Source organism: Python bivittatus, unplaced genomic scaffold (assembly GCF_059951505.1).
Source record: "Python bivittatus isolate LINGU-HERP-01145 unplaced genomic scaffold, Pbiv_v1 ctg000320_np1212, whole genome shotgun sequence".
NCBI lineage: Eukaryota > Metazoa > Chordata > Lepidosauria > Squamata > Pythonidae > Python > Python bivittatus.
Window position 1 is genome coordinate 5,799,485 of NW_028277052.1, and position 19,526 is coordinate 5,819,010.

At 43.7% G+C, this 19,526-nt stretch overlaps 2 protein-coding genes across 5 annotated transcripts in view; one reads left to right on the forward strand and one right to left on the reverse strand.

Annotated features, from left to right (window-relative positions):
* The window catches only part of NCAPD3 (non-SMC condensin II complex subunit D3), a 35,183-nt gene extending 33,295 nt beyond the window's left edge, over positions 1 to 1,888 (forward strand). For both annotated transcript variants that reach the window (XM_007441393.3, XM_088139024.1), the window contains one exon: positions 902 to 1,888. In XM_007441393.3, coding sequence (XP_007441455.1) covers positions 902 to 1,013 — 112 coding nt within the window. In that variant the 3' untranslated portion in view covers positions 1,014 to 1,888. The remainder of the gene's footprint in view (positions 1 to 901) is intronic.
* A 2,363-nt stretch (positions 1,889 to 4,251) lies between these two features.
* Positions 4,252 to 19,526, reverse strand: part of JAM3 (junctional adhesion molecule 3) — a 40,947-nt gene continuing 25,672 nt past the window's right edge. For all 3 annotated transcript variants that reach the window (XM_088139026.1, XM_088139027.1, XM_088139028.1), the window contains exons 3-9: positions 19,326 to 19,439; positions 18,902 to 19,054; positions 17,051 to 17,253; positions 11,131 to 11,230; positions 9,826 to 9,955; positions 8,280 to 8,334; positions 4,252 to 7,372 (exon numbers count right to left, since the gene is read on the reverse strand). In XM_088139026.1, the coding sequence (XP_087995152.1) occupies positions 7,337 to 7,372; positions 8,280 to 8,334; positions 9,826 to 9,955; positions 11,131 to 11,230; positions 17,051 to 17,253; positions 18,902 to 19,054; positions 19,326 to 19,439 (791 nt within the window). In that variant the 3' untranslated portion in view covers positions 4,252 to 7,336. The remainder of the gene's footprint in view (positions 7,373 to 8,279; positions 8,335 to 9,825; positions 9,956 to 11,130; positions 11,231 to 17,050; positions 17,254 to 18,901; positions 19,055 to 19,325; positions 19,440 to 19,526) is intronic.

Consider the following 19,526-nt stretch of genomic DNA (forward strand, 5'->3'; position numbering starts at 1 on the left):
TACCTAAATTTATTCCGGCACCTTGAGCACTACCCTACACCAGCTTTCAGCGCAACATAGTCCACAAATGAATGTGCTATTCCAGATGTCATTGGCAGAAGGGATACTGTTGAAGATGGCAGCGCCCGTGCTGAGAGTTGGAGAGTCCCATTCATGAAAGAGAAATAATGCCTCAACCATTCTGACGAAGCCGAGAGATTAATGGAATGCTTTCCAAACCACTTTACATCTCAAAGCCGGGTTATGTTTTGAAGACTTGCATAATGGATTTTTATCGCTGCAGCTGTCACATCTCAAGCGCCCCCCTTAAAAATATATATAAAAAAGCTTTCCCATACATAAGAAGATCAAACTGTGAGAAGAATAATCTGAGAGGTTTCTCCTTTGAATGCTAATTTTTCTGGGGTTGGGCAAACCTTTGCCTCACCCAACTGATAGGTTAAAATAGAAACATCTCAACAGCATTCCCAAAGCGTGGAATGTTTCTTCTTAACATTACCTCTAAAGGGAGCAGAATGGTAGATGTGAACTCAGCTTCTTAATCTTTAAGAAACCTACTAGATTACAAGCAGGCACTAGCTATACAAATATTGTTCTTTGCACACAGACATCTGTGGTCCTTAAATAAACAGAACCATCCACATATGGAAGAGCCCTTTTGGAACCCAGAGCAGTTTTGAAGCATGCTCAGTAAAAATAAAGAGTTCTTTTAAATAATAAACCAAGAAGCCTCCCTCTACCTCTGAATTCTTGTTGCTCCAATTTTATGCAGGTTTTGGCCCTGCAGTAATCTTATGCCCCTAGTTTTAGAGTACAGTCGATCTCTGCTGGTTCCCTGGGACTCTGTTGGGGGTTTTGTTTGTTTTTTTGTGTTTTACTCGTTTTCTGCATTATCTTGTAGAATGTCCCAGCCTCCACAGTGGAAGGTGAATTCTCCAGGAAGGGGAAGCAGTCCATCAAGTATAAGGCTGAGGAGATCCAGCCGTAGAACTCCACGACAACCAACAAAATGAATGTTTTGGTCCAAGCAAGACTGCATCTTGTGTAGAAGCAGAATCATGTTTATAGCTTACGCTCCACACCATCAGACCCTTTTGGAAGATCACTGATTAATGCCTCCTAACTCTATTTTTATTCTTGCTATGTCAAGCTTGCTTGCTTTTATAATTGGTGTACTGTAAATATTCTATTTGGGACTGCAAGTAGAAGTAACTAATTACCGTATAGATAGAGCAGTGCCCTATAGTTTGTTTGATACATGGATGCCATCTGGAGTAATTGTATTGATTGAGGTCAATGAAGCTATAGGTCTGTGTCTTGCTCTATTGACATGTAGCATGATGTTCTAACTCTTCTCTAATGCAGCCAACACCTAGCACTTAAGCTTAATTTACATCCTTGCTTTGTGTCTGTTGAGATATAGTGGTTGTAAGGTCATATGGAAGAAGACAAAGTTCCATAGATCAGTGTGTTAGGTCTAGGCCAGACCATGCAAACATGGGAATAAGCTTGGGGAAGATTTTCCTGGAAGAACTGCGTGTAGAAATTTCACGCTGTGGTTAGATGCCCCTATAATTCCTCCCCATGAAAATGAGCACACAGCCAAAAAAGAGTGTCCTTGGAACTGGATCCATATTTTCTCCTGTAGAAAAAAGAAAGGCTGGGTATGCCTGTAGCAACACTGTCCACAGACAAAGCCTTTGAAGAATGGAATCAAAAAGATTTCCAGGAGAAAAGTTCTTGGAAAGAGAGCTTAGCCTAAACCATCATCACATGGGAAGGACTATGTGAATATATAGCCCAGGTGTGAGGATTATTTATTATGTTCATACCATGTTCTTAACTCTACTATATGCAGAATAAATACTTTTATCAATTCTAAATGCCACCACTTGCTTTGAGTCAAAATCTCATGGCTTTCTCTTGCTTTTATCTGTTCAGTCTTTGGTTTATCTTATTGGTAAGGAGCACACTGTCCAGTGCCAACTGCTTGTCTAATGACACCAATGCATTTGTGAGAATCTGGCTTTAGAAATGTTTCCAGTTAGGTTTTGTTTGGGGGGGAGGGAGGGGGGATCCCAGAAGTTGAGTTGTGTGGTGGTCCAAGCCATGTTTTTGGATGGAGATCGAAGCACTCTATGTAAATGTTAGATTAAAGCACATATAATCTCCAGTTAGAAGAATTATAGGGGAAATCATAGTATGGAAAGCTAGAACAGAGTTCTCTAGTCCAGGATTACGAAGACTGCACCAAGTCTTTCATCCTTTGCAGGTTTTCAGCTTGTTGGTTCTTTGGAGTTCTGCAGGGAGATCTTTTAAGTAGAAACCATTTTATAGGCTCTTTAGGATTAATCCTTCTTTCAGGAGCATCATGTTAAGCTCCCTGGTGTCACCAATTATATTCTGCTTTGCATGCAGTTAAATTGGAATTAGGCCAGCATTTCATTTCTGGCAGCAATTATTTAAGGCTAAAGTCTCAAAAGCCATGACTAGGATGTACTGATAGTCCTTGACTTATGGTCAGAATTGAGACCAGAACTTCTGTCGCTAAGTGATGCAGTTAAGTGAGTCGTGCCCAATTTTACAACCTTTTTTGCCGTGGTTGTTAAGTGAATCACTACAGTCATTAACCCGATCACATGATTGTTAAGCAAATCTTGCTTCCCCTATTGACTTTGCTTGTTGGAAGCCCCCTGGGAAGGTCACAAATGATCATTACCCCAGGATGCTGCAACCATCGTAAATAGATGCCGATTGCCAAGTGCCCAAATTTTTGATCGTGGGGACACTGTGATGGTCATAAATGGGAGGAATAGTAACAAGTCACTTTTTTCAACACCACTGTAACTTTGAACAGCCATTAAACGAATGGTCGTAAGTCAAGGACTACCTGTAGTGTTGTTTTTTTTCTTTTTCATCTTGACATGTATCATACATTTACAGTAGTAAAATTCTGAAACCATCATAGCCTCTTGGAAGCCAATCCACCTTTTCCAAGTCTCTGTGGAGCATCTGGGTATGTGAACTATGACTTGGAAAAAATAATTGCTTTACTCAAGGACCATCTTCTTTCACTGAAGAGGAGCATTGACCTGGTTGACAAATACGTGCAAGGGAAAACGTCTTTTATCAGTAATCCAGTTATGCTTATTAACATACAGCCTGAAAACTTCTGGTGATTGCCCCGTTTTCCCTCTACTTTTCAAAAGAACAGTTTAAAAGAACTGAAGCTTTTTGACACTGACTTGTCGTAAGAGCCACAGAAGATTTGGTGGTGATTTCTTGGGTTTGATAGATTTACCCTTTGTTGAGCCTTCACTGGTGAAAGATGATCATACAGAGGTTGGAGAAATGTTATCTTCCATCCATGTGGCTAGAATTTATTGTTTAAAGGAAAGGGAGCAAACTGCTGTCACAACTGCACATACTTTAACTGATCAAATGTCTCAATTTTCAGTTTAGGTTTTATTTTGAGGGCTTAGCTGTCTGGAGGTGGTTCTTAAATCTTTTCTTCCCTTTTTAAAACAATACAACTAGGCACAAAAAAAGAAAAAAAGCCATTATCAGCCATACTGCTACTTATGAGGGCACATAATATCCTTCGCACATTTCACCCCAAACTCTCAACAATGTCTCCCTTGCACTGTAGCTTCATCAGTTGGTAACTTGCAACCAAGATCCATTCCTTTTTTATCCATCCACATATACCCATACTGTACATTGTCCATCACATATTGTCCATCATATCACTAGAAGGCAGGACAAGGCACATGAAGATACACCAGAACAAGCATCCACCTAGACCCCATTTGCTGATGGAAGCAACGACCAAGTGAAATAGACCCAAGGACTAGATGCCTTCCAAGTTTCTTATGTGATGGTCACTTGGAGGTACACCTCTACTAATCAGAGGTTGCAGTCCTTGAATTTTAGCTTCCCCATAGCACACACTCAAAACCGGACACCAGGATAGAAATGGAAATGAACTTGTGTGTGCTTTTTCCTTTGATGTGTGTGCCAATTTGGCCTAAGAAGCTAGTGAGGTCTGGTTCTCATCCCATAAGGATTGTGAGTAAATACTTGATCGTTCTTAACTACTGTCCAGGAGCTTGTGCTAAAGACGAGAATGTAACTACTAGGCAACTGCAGGAGTAATTGAACTTCATCCATGCACAACCAAAGCCTGTAGTACTTTATAATCTGCTGTCCCCCATGCAGGGGTCCTTACCACCACCGTCACCACAAAGACTGTCCAGAACAACAATTTTATATATAGATAGATAGATTTATATTTATGTAAAACATTCTCAGCAAAGTTAAATGCAATACATTAGTACAAACCGATCAAGTATTTACAATGTGTTTTGTGGAGACCTATTTGTTAAAAGAGATTCCACTGGTGCATTTTTGAGACCCAAAAAGATGATAATTCTTTGGAGGCAAGGTTTCTAACTAGAAGAAGAGAACTGCTTTTTAAGAAGTGACTCTAAGCGTTTGGGTCTGTTACAAATTTAACCAGGATTAATTGACCTGACTTCAGTGGAAGAAATTTTAATTGACTCATCCCTTGCCACTAATAGTCCTTTCTAGGATCTGAAATTCATTACTCCTTTTTCATTAAAGTAACAAATATATTAATGAGCCATGCCAACTCTGGCACAGATTGAGTGTTTGAATAACAGATTGCACTACCTTAAATCACCAACCTGTTTAGGTTCCTCTGGTAAATGAAAAACCTCTCCAGGTAATGAACCGGCACTTCAAACCTTGAAGAATTTTCCCCATAGGTACTAAATTATTATATGCCAAGCAGCGCCCATGCACTTCACTGCCAAACAATCTTGATTGACAACTCCCAGCCCATCTCACCATTGGCCTTGCTCACTAGGACTGCTAGGAACTGTGGCTCATCAGCAATAGATAACTCATCTAACGTATTCTCCCATTCTATCCTATTCGGCATTGGGTAGAACTCAGACTGGAGAGTTGAACAGGGTCACTTCCAGGCAAAAAGGGAAGATCACACTGTGGCGTGAGTGGCTCCAAAGGAATGGGGCTGACCTACTCATCTTCAGCCTGGCCCAAAACAGCACGCCCAGAGTTCCTACTCCTGCTGTTCACTGTACCTCCCAAAGCCTTTAACCTGCTATCTAATATTAAACACTCACAGTTTTCCGAAGGGGATGGACCATCTATTAGATTTGGTCTCCTTGGACTTCTAACCTGCCCTGGTTGCAAACCATACCTATTAATCCAGGTTAGGTGTGTAACAGCATAGACGTTACTCGAAGGCAAGAGATCTTTTGTTCTCAACTAAATATTCAAGGCTTTTCTTCTCGCTTTTGGGTGTCAGAGAGGCAGCCTCGGAAAGGGTTAGTGAATATAGTAAGGCAGAAGGAAAGCCATTTTGATCCAGAAGGCAACCCTATTCTATCATAAATAAAGTTGACAGGGAGAAAAACATTTTGGCAGTGGATAAAAACTTTACTTTGGTCAAATGCCGAGGTAGCCATGGTTAAAATCAAAACAAGATGGCAGGGTTGGGGCACATGGTTACAGCTCCCACCCCCCTTAAATTTAGCGCCACTTCACCCTGAAAGGACAGGAATCAAAGCTCTTGGATAGAAATAAAACACACCAATGACCTCTCTTCTCAACTTCCTTAAAAAAAGAGAAACCAAGCCAATCCAATGGGTTGGATGTTCTAAGGCAGATTAATACAGAAGACCAACAAATCCAATACTAGGAGTCCCACGTCCTCTTAGGTAATAAAAAATACTGTCCATGTCCAGAATTAAGACTATGAACTTGGAGGCTGAAACAAACATCCCTAAACATATACCATGTTTTTGGAAAGAAAAGCCACTTCTTCCATCACAGCAAATTATTTTATCTTTGCTGTGTCTCTTACATAGAAGGGCACAGCTGCTGCCACAGGAAGAGCCAGGAGTTGCTTGCTGATAGTCAGATCAGTTGGAAGCTCCCGCCGTTAACTTGAATGGAAAAATTAGAGAGAAAGAGAGAGAGGACTGTGGATTTAATTTACGCTCCGTTCTCTTTTCTTTCTCTTTTTCTTTCATGGACAAGAGAAGTGTTTTCCTGAACTGTAAGTGGGATGGTCTAAAAAGATGATGTGGAAGAGCAGACTCCCCTCCATTTTTCACCAGCTAAGCTGCAGAGCTTCGTTTGACAACCACTGTACATTTTCACCCTTCCCAAAGGGCACATCCAAGCTTTAGAACTCAATGACTCTTGCACCCCAGAAAAGATCTGGGAGTTTCTCTTTTGAGCATCTTGTCGCATCACAAACTCCCTTCCACTTAGAAAGTAATTTGCCGCAACGTATCAGAGGGCTTCCCTTTGTGTTCCTGCTACGAGATGGACAAGTCTTTCAACCCTGCCCATATTTTTCTGCAGGGAGAAGATAAATCTTAAATCACTTTCCCCATCAAAGGAGGAGGTGTTTTGTCAGTGCTCTTTTGCAATGCTGAGAGTTCTGTACTTTTGGTTAATACTGATATGGTTTGAATCAGTACTGGAAAGCATGAATAGAAAGAAACCCCTGTAAAGTTACTACATTATTACAATTAACACCGTTTGGCCTACCAAACTATTTACATTTTAAATTAAAAAAAAAAACCAATGACTTTTTTAAAAAAAGTAATCAAAATATATCTTTGCCAAAAAAAAAAAAAATTAGACTGCAGAATTCTACAAACGAAAGAATAGGAACAGTAGAAAAATTCTGTCTTCGGTCCTAGGTACCACCTCAAGAAGTCAGAGGGTTTGACTTTTTGTTGCTGTTGTTGCTTAGCTACCCAAAGAGATGTTTGGCATGCAGAGGTTGGCATGGGGAAGGGCATCCAATGAGCAAGACTGCATGAAGCAGATGAGGGGGTAGATGCTTGGAGTGCAGAAGGATGTTCTGATGCTACTTTGGTGTAATAGTATAAGAGGCAACCCTGCAACCTGGAATGGCATAGAAGTGATCCCTGGAGATTTTCTGGAAATGACTTTCCAGAATCATTTTCTCCAGCCAAAGGTTGAAGAGATGCTCTCCTTGCCACCTGGAGAGACGGCGGTGTCCGCAACGGTTGCTTCTAGGGTGGAAGATGGCAGTTTGGCAGTTAAAAACGGGGGGTTGACTTTGGCAACAACAAAAGAGTGAAAAAAAAAAATCAGGCAGGTGCACATGTGTGCCTGTAAATGGTTTAGAAAGGAGTAAAAAAGAACACATCCACACACACGCCAGTTATCGCCTCTTGCGCAAGGAGTTGGAGAAGGTTTTCCGCACTCCGCTCTCGCCGCTGAGCAAAATCCAAATGTCTCTGCTGTTTCATATCACAAAGGAGGACTTGTGTCTAAAGTCACCCTGGAGCGAAGACACAGATCAGCTTGTTAAGGGTGTGCGTTTGTGTGTACCTCCCTCTTTCGCTTGGCCCAAATAAAGCCAAACTCTTTTCTGGAATGAAAGGGGGGTTCAGGAGCTGTCGCCCAACAACTTCCAGCAGACGCGGCTCACTTGGCCAATGGCCAAGGAGGCAGGGAGTTCAATTTCTCTGGCCTCTGGAGGGCCCATAAATACCTTTTGCAAACTCTGCCGGGTTGGCATATTGAACTAACCCCTGATGTAGCTGGTTTGATTTTAGCTTAGTGTATTGGGTGAACCCAAATGCCATATTTTGTCAATTGTAAGGAATCAGTCTAGCCTCTTCTTGTTTGCTGGGGTAACCATGGTTAAGCAAGCCAAGCCGTAGCCCAATGTTTGAACCCAGCCACAGCCTCTGCCCTGGTTCCTCCCTTGGGCATTCCTAGGTTCTCCTTCCCTTGGACTCCGAATGGAAGTGGTGTCGACCAGCACTGGGTGGGAATGGCGGGCCCTTCATGAATCTTTCTGGAAAAGCTGCATCCTTAGTTAGGCTGAGCGATGCTTTGGATCCGATTCCAGAAAGGTATTTTGGAGCATGCAGGGGCATGAATTTAGCAACTGCCTGCCACTCATTAAAGCAACTGCATCCCCTGCATCTTTTCCTGAGAATTAAAGACAAGTCCTTCTGCAGAAACACACACACAAGCACAGCATGCTCCGAAGCACCTTTGGGGAACAAAATCCAAAATCCTACACAACATTTACCCCCAAAGCAATGAAGCTGTAACCATCTGGTAGTGTTGAGCTCTGGCATAGCTCTTTATCTATTTTATTTTCCTGGGAGGGGGTGGGGAAGATAGTCATTGTTGTGAATGCATCCATTGTCCTTTGCTCTAATGAGACCCCTTACCTCCTCATCTGTGTGAATATAGTTCACGCCATCCGGCTTTGTTGGAGTCTTGTAGCTGGGAAGGGAAGGCATCGTTTAGTTGGAGCACATCAGCAAAAGAGAGTGTCTGTGTCTCCTCCTTAGAGATACAGACTCTTTGTGTTCTTGTCTACTCACAGATATAGACTCACAGTGACCTCTTGTCTCCCCAACTGCTTCTCTGCACTATGTCCTGCCCCCCAGGGCTTAAAATATAGCCTGCCCTTTGCAGATCTGCACCTACAACAGCTTTACCATGGTGGGGGGAGAATAACTCTTTGGGGTTTAAGAAGGCATGGTTCCCCCTCTTCTAATAAGGATCTGGTGATCTAAATGGTTCCTTCCAACTTTGATTCTATTGTGTCAAAATTAATTACAATAGGCCCTTGATTTAATGGACTAAGGGGGAAAGGGGATCAATTGGAGCCAAACATGAGTCTACACGTGTGTAAAATATACATAATCGAGGTGAAACACACATCCAATATATATATCCAATATGTAAAAGGCATTAAAATGTGTATCAATGTACCTAAAATGCACAAAGGACATCCAGATGAACTTGCCAAACAACCGACCTTGTCCGCTGTTTGGGACAAAGTTCAGGATTGCCTAAATTTCAGATTTGGTCTGCTACATCCAAGAGCTACTGAACTGAGGTCTGTAAAATCAAGGGTTTCCTGCAGATGATTTTGGGGGCTCTTCTGTGCTGACTTTCTAAAGTTAAAGAGACAGTCACCTGGAGACAGCCAAATTGGAATTCCCTGCAGTTCCAGTTTTGCAGAGAGCATGGAAGACCTCAGAAAGCCACCAGCTCCAAAGCTTGAGTCAGCTGAATCACTTAAAACAGAAGGGTTATCGCTCTTCGCTGCTAATGGCATCGTCTTCCTCTTCCTGAAGTGTTATTTCCGGTTATGGCTAATTCTGAAGCCATCTGCTGCCTTGCGTTTGCTACTTAAGGCTGACGGTCCAAGGGACAAGTCTCATTTTCCTTCATCCAGCAAATACAATGAAAGAGAAAGTCCAGTGCATCCAGATTGCTTGCCCAATGACAGTAAATTCAGCTTTTTTTTTTTCCTTTTGCAAAAAGCCAACATTCAAACCTGCAGCAGCGCTGCTAAAGGGGCATAAAAATCCCAGTGAAGAATTTTCTCGGCCCTTTATAACCCTCCCTAAATTGCCTACAGAAGTGCAGGATTAGTGACATACATACATCCTGCCTCTTTTGGCACTCTTCCAACCCAACTGAATTTCTCCAAGCTGCATTTCCAGCTGCTTCTGAACAGTTCCCAGATCTTTTCTACTAAATGGATGGAAATGAGGGAGAAAAATTTGCTCAGGCGGGGAAGAAGACTTCTGAGTAAGAGAGTCACTATATTTGGAGGGGTTCTGTTTATAACATGATTCGCCATGGCCCATTTTTCTTCTTTTTTGCCCCTTTTTCCTTCTTATTATGACTGGTACAAGAGAACGGGCACACGTATTTCCCTTTCGTTCGTAAGCCCAGCACTAGACAATTAAATTGTACCTGTTTCCATTTTGTTTGTTGTGGACAAATAAACCATTCCTGTAGGCGCAGCAGATCCCCACTGTAATCAGGGACAGGACGACCAGCACGACCAATACTCCAGCCACTATCCCGACAATATTAAGGTCATCTGGAGAAGGAAAAGGAGCATCAGTTTCCACGTCCGCCTTCCGACATGCCCCACTTACAGGAGTGTTCTGGCTTCGTGACCCCGTCTACCAACCAAAGCATCTTTCTACAGCAGAAACTCTTTGGCTCCCTTGTAGTCCCAACATCCTGGTTGGGCTACCCCAGAGGCAACTCCAAATAGCAAAGGAAAAAAAACCCACACCAATCCTAAATGGTAGAAGATGCTATCTCTTGCCTTGTATTTTTCATCAGAGATTTTTTGCTGTTGCCCTTCACAAGCCTTACAAGGCTTGTCTTCTGAACCCGCATTCAGCCTTGCCTTGCTCTGTCGCTCTGAAACATCGTCTTGTAGAAGCTGGTCTTGCCTTCATGCTTAACCTTAACCTTAATGCTCTCTGGTTTGCTCACAGGCATGGCCTGGCAGGGCTCTGTGACAGAAATGCCACCCACCCCGGCTTGGCCATAGATAGGTAGTTCTCGCTTAACAACCATTCATTCAGCGACCGTTCTAAGATACGACAGCACTGAACAAATGGTACTTACAACGGATCCTCGAGTTCTGGCTGTCACAGCATCCCTTTGGTCGCATGAACCAAATTCGGGCACTTGACAGCCCACCTGCATTTACAACTGCAGAGTGAGCTTCAACTCTCCCCACTGGCCTATCTCCCTCCATCTCTGCCCTTTTGACCACTCTGCGCTCTGCTGCCCTGCACTCCACCCTGCACCTGTGCCGCCCTGTGCTCCATCGCCCCCAGCTGACCTTCACTGTCTTCTTCCTCCTGCTGCTGATACGGTACACACGGCACGGCCCTTTGCAAGGCAGCTGCTGGCTGTGCGCAGGGTGGCAAGGGTGGCGGAGCACAGAGTGGCCAAATGGGCAGAGATTTGGGGGAGATAGCCAGGTGGGAGTTGAAGTGGAGGTGAGCGCAGCAGGGCAGGAGAAGTATGAGGTCCTTGCCTAACAAGGGCACAGTCCTGGCCTAATGACCACAACTGGGGTTACCCAAACTACCATCGCTAAGCAGTGTAGTCACATGTTTCACTTAACGACCGCTTTGCTTAGCAACATAAATTCCGGTCCTACTTAGGATTGTTAAGTGAGGACTACCTGTAAGCTGAACCGGATGTTGCATACCCCACCATCTGACCCTCGAGCTTTGTGTTCCTACTCACAGACTTCCATTTCGATTCCTTCACACCAGGCTTCCCCAACGACATTCATCGCTCGGCAGCTGTAGCGACCAGAGTCTCCTTTCTGCACTTCGACAAAGACCTGCACGAAGGAGAATTATGGTGAGTTTCCCAGGCGCTTGGAGGATTGCACTTCCTCAATACAGGCCCCACTTGCAGGAAACCATGCCATTTTGGAACGCAGCTTTGGAAGGAAGTGTGTGTGGTACTTTAGCTTCCTGTGACTAAAAGAAAGAAAAAAGGGAAGGGAAAGAAACAGCCCTGCTTGCAGAAAAAGAAATAAAGGAAAGAACAGCTGAAGTCTAGCCTTTCTCTTGCCATGCTAGGTTTCCATGTGTTTCCTACAAAGACAGCCATCTCTTTCTCCCTGCCCTATCTTTGCTTACTCCCTGCTGTATGGAATTACCTGTCGAAAACCCATTAAGGATGGGCTTCTGATTCCCTTTATCGTATCAGGCACATAAACCAGTACGGGCCATAAAGTTCTTCCCCACCTGAATTCCAAAGGTCTATTATCTCAGGTGCGGCCATCCAAGTGTCCCCTTTCTGCACACTTTATCAGTTAGAAGCTGTAAATGAAACATGCAGCCAAATCTGGCAGTTTATCCTTCCTCCAAGCAAGCTGAGGGTTCTGGCCAATCAGCCAGATATCCCCTCCTTCAACACATCCCATTCCATAGACAATTTCCCCCTGGACTCTTCAGGGGATGGAGTGGGCGTGAGGTTCGATTAAAACCTGGCTTTGGTCTCAGGCCTAGGTTTGGGGGGGGGGGGGCTGGTGTGGATTGTGATCGTTGTGATGGCTTCTGTCCAGGCTGCCCACGGCGTTGTATGTTTTTAACAGTTTTTATTCTTTTTGCATTTGGTAAGCAGCCTGCAGTAAAGTGGACAGCTATCGTAAGTTTAAATTAATAATAATAAAAAACAATCACGTAATAAAAGATTGCCTCCTTACTCCCCTCCCCTCCTCCACACCCACCACACGTACAAGATCACTCCTAGAAAGAACGAAAAGCTGAGCTGAAGGCAATGAAACGCCCAAGCCGGTTTGCAGAGAACGCGGCACGCTCTGCCGGCCGAGAGGGTATGGAATTCCAAAAGCCCCAGCAATGACCCAGCAGTTCCGTTCTTCCTGCAGCCTATCCGTCATGAAAACAGCCAGTCCGAGGTTGCCCAAGGTCTGCATTCCCTGGATGACCCAATCTCCAATTGCTGCCTGCAGACAACCTTGGAAAATCTCCTCCTTGGAAAAATACAAGCCACAGCTGGCAAGGGAGATGGTGAGGTTGGCAGAACACGGGCCAGGAATCAACTCTGCTACATTTTGCACCCATATTTAGTGCACAGAAGGTCAGCTAAAGGATGCATCAAGGCAGGTGATACTCAGATCTCTCCTTTGCTGCCCAGTTCCAAGCAAAGAGTATTTAGCTCTAAGTTGTTGTTGTTTAGTCGTTAAGTCGTGTCCGACTCTTCGTGACCCCATGAACCATATTGCGCCAGGCCTTCCTGTCCTTCACTGCCTCCCTGAGTTTGTTCAGTTTCATGCTCATTGCTTCAGTGATGCTATCTAACCATCTCATCCTCTGCCGTCCTCTTCTCCTTTTGCCTTCAATCTTTCCCAGCATCAGGGTCTTCTCCAAAGAGATCTCTCTTCGCATTAGGTGACCAAAATATCTGAGCTTGAGCTTCATTATCGATCCTTCCAATGAGCAATCAGGGTTGATTTCCTTTAGGATTGACTGGTTTGACCTCCTAGCAGTCCAGGGGACTCTCAAGAGTCTTCTCCAGCACCACAGTTCAAAGGCATCAATTCTTCGGCGCTCGGCCTTTTTATGGTCCAGCTCTCACAGCCATACATTACTACTGGAAAAACCATAGCTTTGACTATGCGGATCTTTGTCGGCAAGGTGACGTCTCTGCTTTTTAATATGCTATCTAGGCTTGCCATAGCTTTCCTCCCAAGGAGCAAGCGTCTTTTAATTTCATGGCTGCAGTCTCCGTCTGCGGTGATCTTGGAGCCCAAATAAATGAAGTCTGTTACTGCTTCCATTTCTACCCCTTCTATTTGCCAGGAATTGATGGGTCCAGATGCCATGATCTTAGTTTTTTTAATGTTGAGTTTCAAGCCAGCTTTTGCACTCTCCTCTTTCACCCTCATCAAGAGGCTCTTTAGTTCTTCTTCACTTTCTGCCATTAGGGTGGTATCGTCCGCATATCTGAGGTTGTTGATGATTCTCCCTGCAATCTTAATTCCGGCTTGTGATTCTTCCAGCCTGGCATTTCTCATGATGTACTCTGCATATAGGTTAAATAAGCAGGGTGACAGTATACAGCCTTGTCGTACACCTTTCCCTATTTTGAACCAATCGGTTGTTCCATGACCGGTTCTGACTGTTGCTTCTTGGCCCGCATACAGATTTCTCAGGAGACAGGTAAGGTGGTCTGGTACTCCCATCTCTTTAAGAATTTGCCACAGTTTGTTGTGATCCACACAATCAAAGGCTTTTGCATAGTCAATGAAGCAGAAGTAGATATTTTTCTGGAACTCTCGTGCTTTCTCCATGATCCAGCGAATGTTGGCGATTTGATCTCTAGTTCCTCTGCCTCTTCGAAACCCAGCTTGTACATCCGGTAGTTCTCGGTTCATGTATTGCTGAAGCCTAGCTTGTAGGATTTTGAGCATAACCTTGCTAGCATGTGAAATGAGTGCAATTGTACGATAGTTTGAGCATTCTTTGGCGTTGCCCTTCTTTGGAATTGGAACATAAACTGACCTTTTCCAATCCCGTGGCCACTGTTGCGTTTTCCAAACTTGCTGGCATATTGAGTGCAGCACTTTAACACCATCATCTTTTAGTATTTTAAATAACTCAGCTGGAATACTGTCATCTCCACTAGCTTTGTTGTTAGCAATGCTTCCTAAGGCCCACTGACTTCACTCTCTAGGATGTCTGGCTCAAGGTCAGTGATCACACCAGCGTGGACCTCAGGGACACTAAGATCTTTCTTGTATAGTTCTTCTGTGAATTCTTGCCACCTCTTCTTAATCTCTTCTGCTAGGTCCCTGCCTTTTTTGTCCTTTATCATGCCCATCTTTGCACTAAACGTTCCTTTCATATCTCCAATTTTCTTGTAGAGATCTCTAGTCTTCCCCATTCTATTGTTTTCCTCGATTTCTTTGCATTGTTCATTTAAGAAGGCCTTCTTATCTCTCCTTGCTATTCTCTGGAAATCTGCATTCAATTGCTTATATCTTTCCCTTTCACCCTTGCTTTTCGCATTCCTTCTTTCCACAGCTATTTGTAAAGCCTCATCAGACAGCCATTTTGCTTTCTTGCATTTCTTTTTCTTTGGGATGGTTTTAGTTGCTGCCTCCTGTACAATGTTACGGACCTCCGTCCATAGTTCTTCAGGCACTCTGTCTACCAAATCTAATCCTCTAAATCTATTCATCACCTTCACTGTGTACTCACAAGGAATATGATCTAAGTCATACCTGAGTGGTCTAGTGGTTTTCCCTACATTCTTCAATTTAAGCCTAAATTTTGCAGTAAGAAGCTCATGATCTGAGCCACAGTCAGCTCCTGGTCTTGTTTTTGCTGTCTGTATAGAGCTTCTCCATCTTTGGCTGCAAAGTATATAATCAATCTGGTTTCGGTATTGACCATCTGGTGATGTCCATGTGTAGAGTCGTCTCTTGTGTTGTTGGAAAAGAGTGTTTGCTATGACTAGCTTGTTCTCTTGACAGAACTCTATTAGCCTTTGCCCTGCTTCATTTTGTGCTCCAAGGCCAAACTTGCCTGTTATTCCGATTACTCCTTGACTTCCTACTTTAGCATTCCAATCCCCTATGATGAAAAGGACATCTTTTTGGTGCTAGTTCTAGAAGGTGTTGTAGGTCTTCATAGAAGCGGTCAACTTCAGCTTCTTCAGCATCAGTGGTTAGGGCATAGACTTGGATGACTGTGATATTGAATGGTTTGCCTTGGATACGCACTGAGATCATTCTGTCGTTTTTGAGGTTGTACCCCATTACTGCCTTTCCCACTCTCTTATTGACTATGAGTGCAACTCCATTTCTTCTAAGGGTTTCTTGCCCACAGTAGTAGATATAATGGTCACCTGAATTAAATTCACCCATTCCCGTCCATTTCAGTTCGCTGATTCCCAAGATGTCGAAGTTCAATCTTGTCATCTCATGTTTGACCACATCCAGCTTGCCTTGGTTCATAGATCTTACATTCCAGGTACCTATACAATATTGTTCTTTGCAGCATCGGACCTTCTTTTCGCTTCCAGATACATCCACAGCTGAACGTCCTTTCGGCTTTGGCCCAGCCGCTTCACTCTTTCTGGAGCTACTTGGAAATGCCCTCCGCTCTTCCCCAGTAGCATATTGGACACCTTCCGACCTGAGGGGCTCATCTTCCAGCGTCATATCTTTTAGCCTTTTAACATTGTCCATGGGGTTTTCTTGGCAAGGATACTGGAGTGAGTTGCCATTTCCTTCTCCAGTGGACCACATTTTGTCAGAACTCTCTGTCATGACCTGTCCGTCTTGGGTGGCCCTGCACGGTATAGCTCATGGCTTCACTGAGTTACGCAAGCCCCTTCGCCACGACAAGGCAGTGATCCATGAAGGGGTTAGCTCTAAGTACTAACCGTTTATTGTACTGTTTCCGTCAGATGTAGAAAAGGAACGGTGTTTCCTCACCCTTCCCAGGAATTAGATTAGAAGTCTAAAGTCATTTAGGGAGAAAGTTTCTATATGGGATTGCAACTTCCTGAATTCCCAGCTGGCACAGCCAAATGATTGCTAGGCTGCTGAGAATTTAAAAATTCTCAGAATTTAAAATTCTGATTTAATTTTTTTTAAATTAAATTTTAAATTTAATTTACATTAATTAAAATCAATTAAAATGTAATTTTAGATTTTTTTAAATTTAAAAAATTTAAAAATTAAACAAATGATTTTAAAAATTAAAAAAAAAAGATTTTAAAAATTCATGCCATTTTTACAGCTATAAACAATTCTATAGCAGAGACAGAAAACTTCATTTCTTTGGCAAAGCCACAATGACTTTTACCAGCACAGAGAAGTAACTTCTTTTACCATTTACATTTGAAAACAAGCCAGCTCTTTAAGACTAACCTTATTTTAATTGACTGGCTTTTCGATTTGAACTTTCAGCCTCTCTTACACACGAAAATGAACTATTCTGCAATATTCTGCAGGTAGAAATGCATATTGGTTTTATAGGATAAACTGAAAAGTGTTGAAACACAATAGAGGATGTTATGAAAAATATTACATGCCTAACTTAGAATAAGGCTACTAGGGTTATTTTTGTAATTTTTGATTCCATTAGAACTGTGTTTTTCAAACTTGGCAACTTTAAGAGGTGTGGACTTCAACTCCCAGAATTCCCCAGCCAGATCAATTCTGGGAGTTGAAGTCCACACCTCTTAAAGTTGCCAAGTTCGAAAAACAATGGTTAGATTAAGATCTGAAAGTGCATGGCTTGGGGGCATAGGCAGGGGTGTTCAAGAAGGACTCCTTTCCAGCACCATCAACGATGCTGTCCTGATAATGTTGTTGATGGTTCCAGTGCTCGTATTGTCAATATAGCATCTCTTGGGACAATGAAGGACAACTAGGCAGCCAGGGGATGAGATCTTAAGCATCTAATGGGGATACACTAGCTATGCACCCCATCATTAAGCTTCACTTCTCTCCTCCCCATCCACCAAACCAAACCACTAATGAAGACTAATCAAGCAAACACGTGTACCCACTACAGGGAATGTGGGAAAGGCCAGCTGAATTAAGATCATCTGTTCCAAACCCCTCCCCAAATAAGGAAATCCACCCTGCCTCTCCTTGTTCTCACCCAACACTTACCAACATGCCTGTTTTGGGGTCCACTGTAAAAGAAGAGTTCTGGAACTTAGAGTTGGATCTGGAATCAAGCGGCAACGTTTCATCATTACGGTACCAGCTGTAGGTTGGCTCTGGGAACCCTTCCTTCTCTTGGCAGTAGAGGGTGGCTGGTTTCCCCACGGGGACAGATTGGGGCACCCGGCACCTGGGGGTCACCGGTTTCACTGTAAGGAAAATGGAGGAACTTGATGTAAATCAGATTGACGAATAATTTCCAGCATCGCCCATTCTCAGGTTTTAGTATCCTTTGGAGTTGAACAAAAAGGATTACTCCTGAGCCAGCTTTGGAGAAGGGTATTTGGGAGAGTTGGAAATACAACAATATCATACATGCTATGGAATAGGCACGCTACCTGAACCGGATTTTATCTCTCGCTTCCTGAGAAAGCAACTGAAGCTCCGTGTCTCACTCTGAGCAATGAACAGTTCTACAGATCATATCAAGTTGGCCCTCAAAATACCTGATCTACTAGATTTATCACTGCAAGGAGGGAGTTTGGCACCAAGGTTGCTAAGAAGCATGCTCTGCCCACACTCAGCCGCCCAGACGTATCTGCACGTCCTATCAAACCATGATTTAATGCAACATATACAAGCAGCAAGAAATTGGTGTCAGCCTCGCATTAACATGCTACATTCTCCCATCTCCTCTATACAGCCAGGACCATCTGAGCAGCATTTAATTCCATTTTCTCTAAGTCTCGCCTTTGGGTTATATAGATATGGGATTGTGGCTTGTAGCAAACTCTGGTGAGCTCCAAAACAGATCAATGTCAAATTGTAGCTCCATTATCAACCTCATTAAAACAGAGTTTATATAAATCCACAATCCTTGCTCCAGATGTCACGAAGGACCAACATTCAGAGAAAGCAGAGCCAGATCCTGCTAGCATCTTTCAAGCATATAGGAGAATATCTGGGCTGAAGGTTCTTAGCAGCCTCTCTTTGTTCATGCATATCAGCTCAACCATGATTTACTGGGTACACAATCACAGCCGTACCTTCATGAAAACTTCCTATTCAACAGTCTGCAATCCCAAGAAAGAAAAATCAGACAAAATGTAAATCACCCTCAACTAGGGAAAATTAGAATACTTTTCATACTGGTAGTGGATTATTCATTATCACTCCTCATTTACAGCCTGGAAGTTACACATCCAGCTGAACAGATAAAGGATCTGCAGGACAAGCATAGTAAACATACATATACAATATTCACCTCACTGAGCACCGCTTGGTCAAGTAATTAGTCTAATTCTGTAGGAAAAGCAACACAATGCAAAACACATACACACAAGGCTTTGGAAAGTCCATGATCAAGAGTCCAGATAAGGGCTGGGAACACCCCCTCTCCCTCCCCCCACCCCAAGTTGTTGGAGAGGGTCTGCTACTTAAGAGCAGGGAGCACTGAGCTCAACAGTAGGCCTGACTTTGCATAAAGCAGCAATATGTACTTAGCATGTATCCCTTCTCTGGGGACCAGGTGACAATCTGTCAAGTTCACACACACACACACACATACACAACCTGAAGGGAAAAAAGGAAAAGAAAGAGTGCAAGACAAGATTTGGGATGCTAATACCGCATTTAATTACATTGGTAGCACCTTGTTATAGATCACCCCGGGAGAAGGCTGCTTTGTGGTTGAAACACACCATGTATAGAGTTAAGCCATTTTATCAGCATCCTGGGACCATCACTCACACTCACACACACACATGAACTCAAGACTTACTTTCCACCCTGGGTTCCTATATAAGGGAAACCAGCATGGCCTATTAAGGTTTAACGCAAGGTTATCAAGAAACGTACCATGAACGGTCAGGTTAACGTTGATTTCGGCGCCAAGATTGGCATCATCCGGGGCTACCACCTCACACCGGTAGACACCTTTATCAGCTCGGGTGACGTTATAGATGGTCAGCGACGTCCTGCTGCTGAGCTGGGCGCGGTTTACCCAGTCTCCTGAGGATGGATGAGAAGCACAGGAGATATGGAGCCTGAAGAACCCGGTACGCTTTATTCATTGATCAGTTGAGGCAACCTAGATTGGGTGCCCAGCGAAATAACCCTCCTGGATGTTCCTGCAAAGCTCAGAGGATTTTAAGCAGGAGGGGGAAAGAAACACAGCACTGGGTCCCCGCCACCACCCCTCCTCGCATGGCTCCCAATCCTTAGGCACCACCCGCAGCAAACGAGGTCCTGACGCATGAGAGAGCACATAGATGCTTCCTACCCTGCATCTTGCCGTCAAAATACACATAAGTCGTGCCTTGGCTGGCAATTTTCTTCCACTCGATCCTGGGGTTGGCTGTTTTGGTGGTCGAAATAATGCAGGACAGTTCGGCCCCTGCAGCAGGGAAGACACACAACACACATCCTCTACCAAAGCTGTGATACATGTCAAGGAAGGGCAACTTTGGGCCTTCCCAATGTA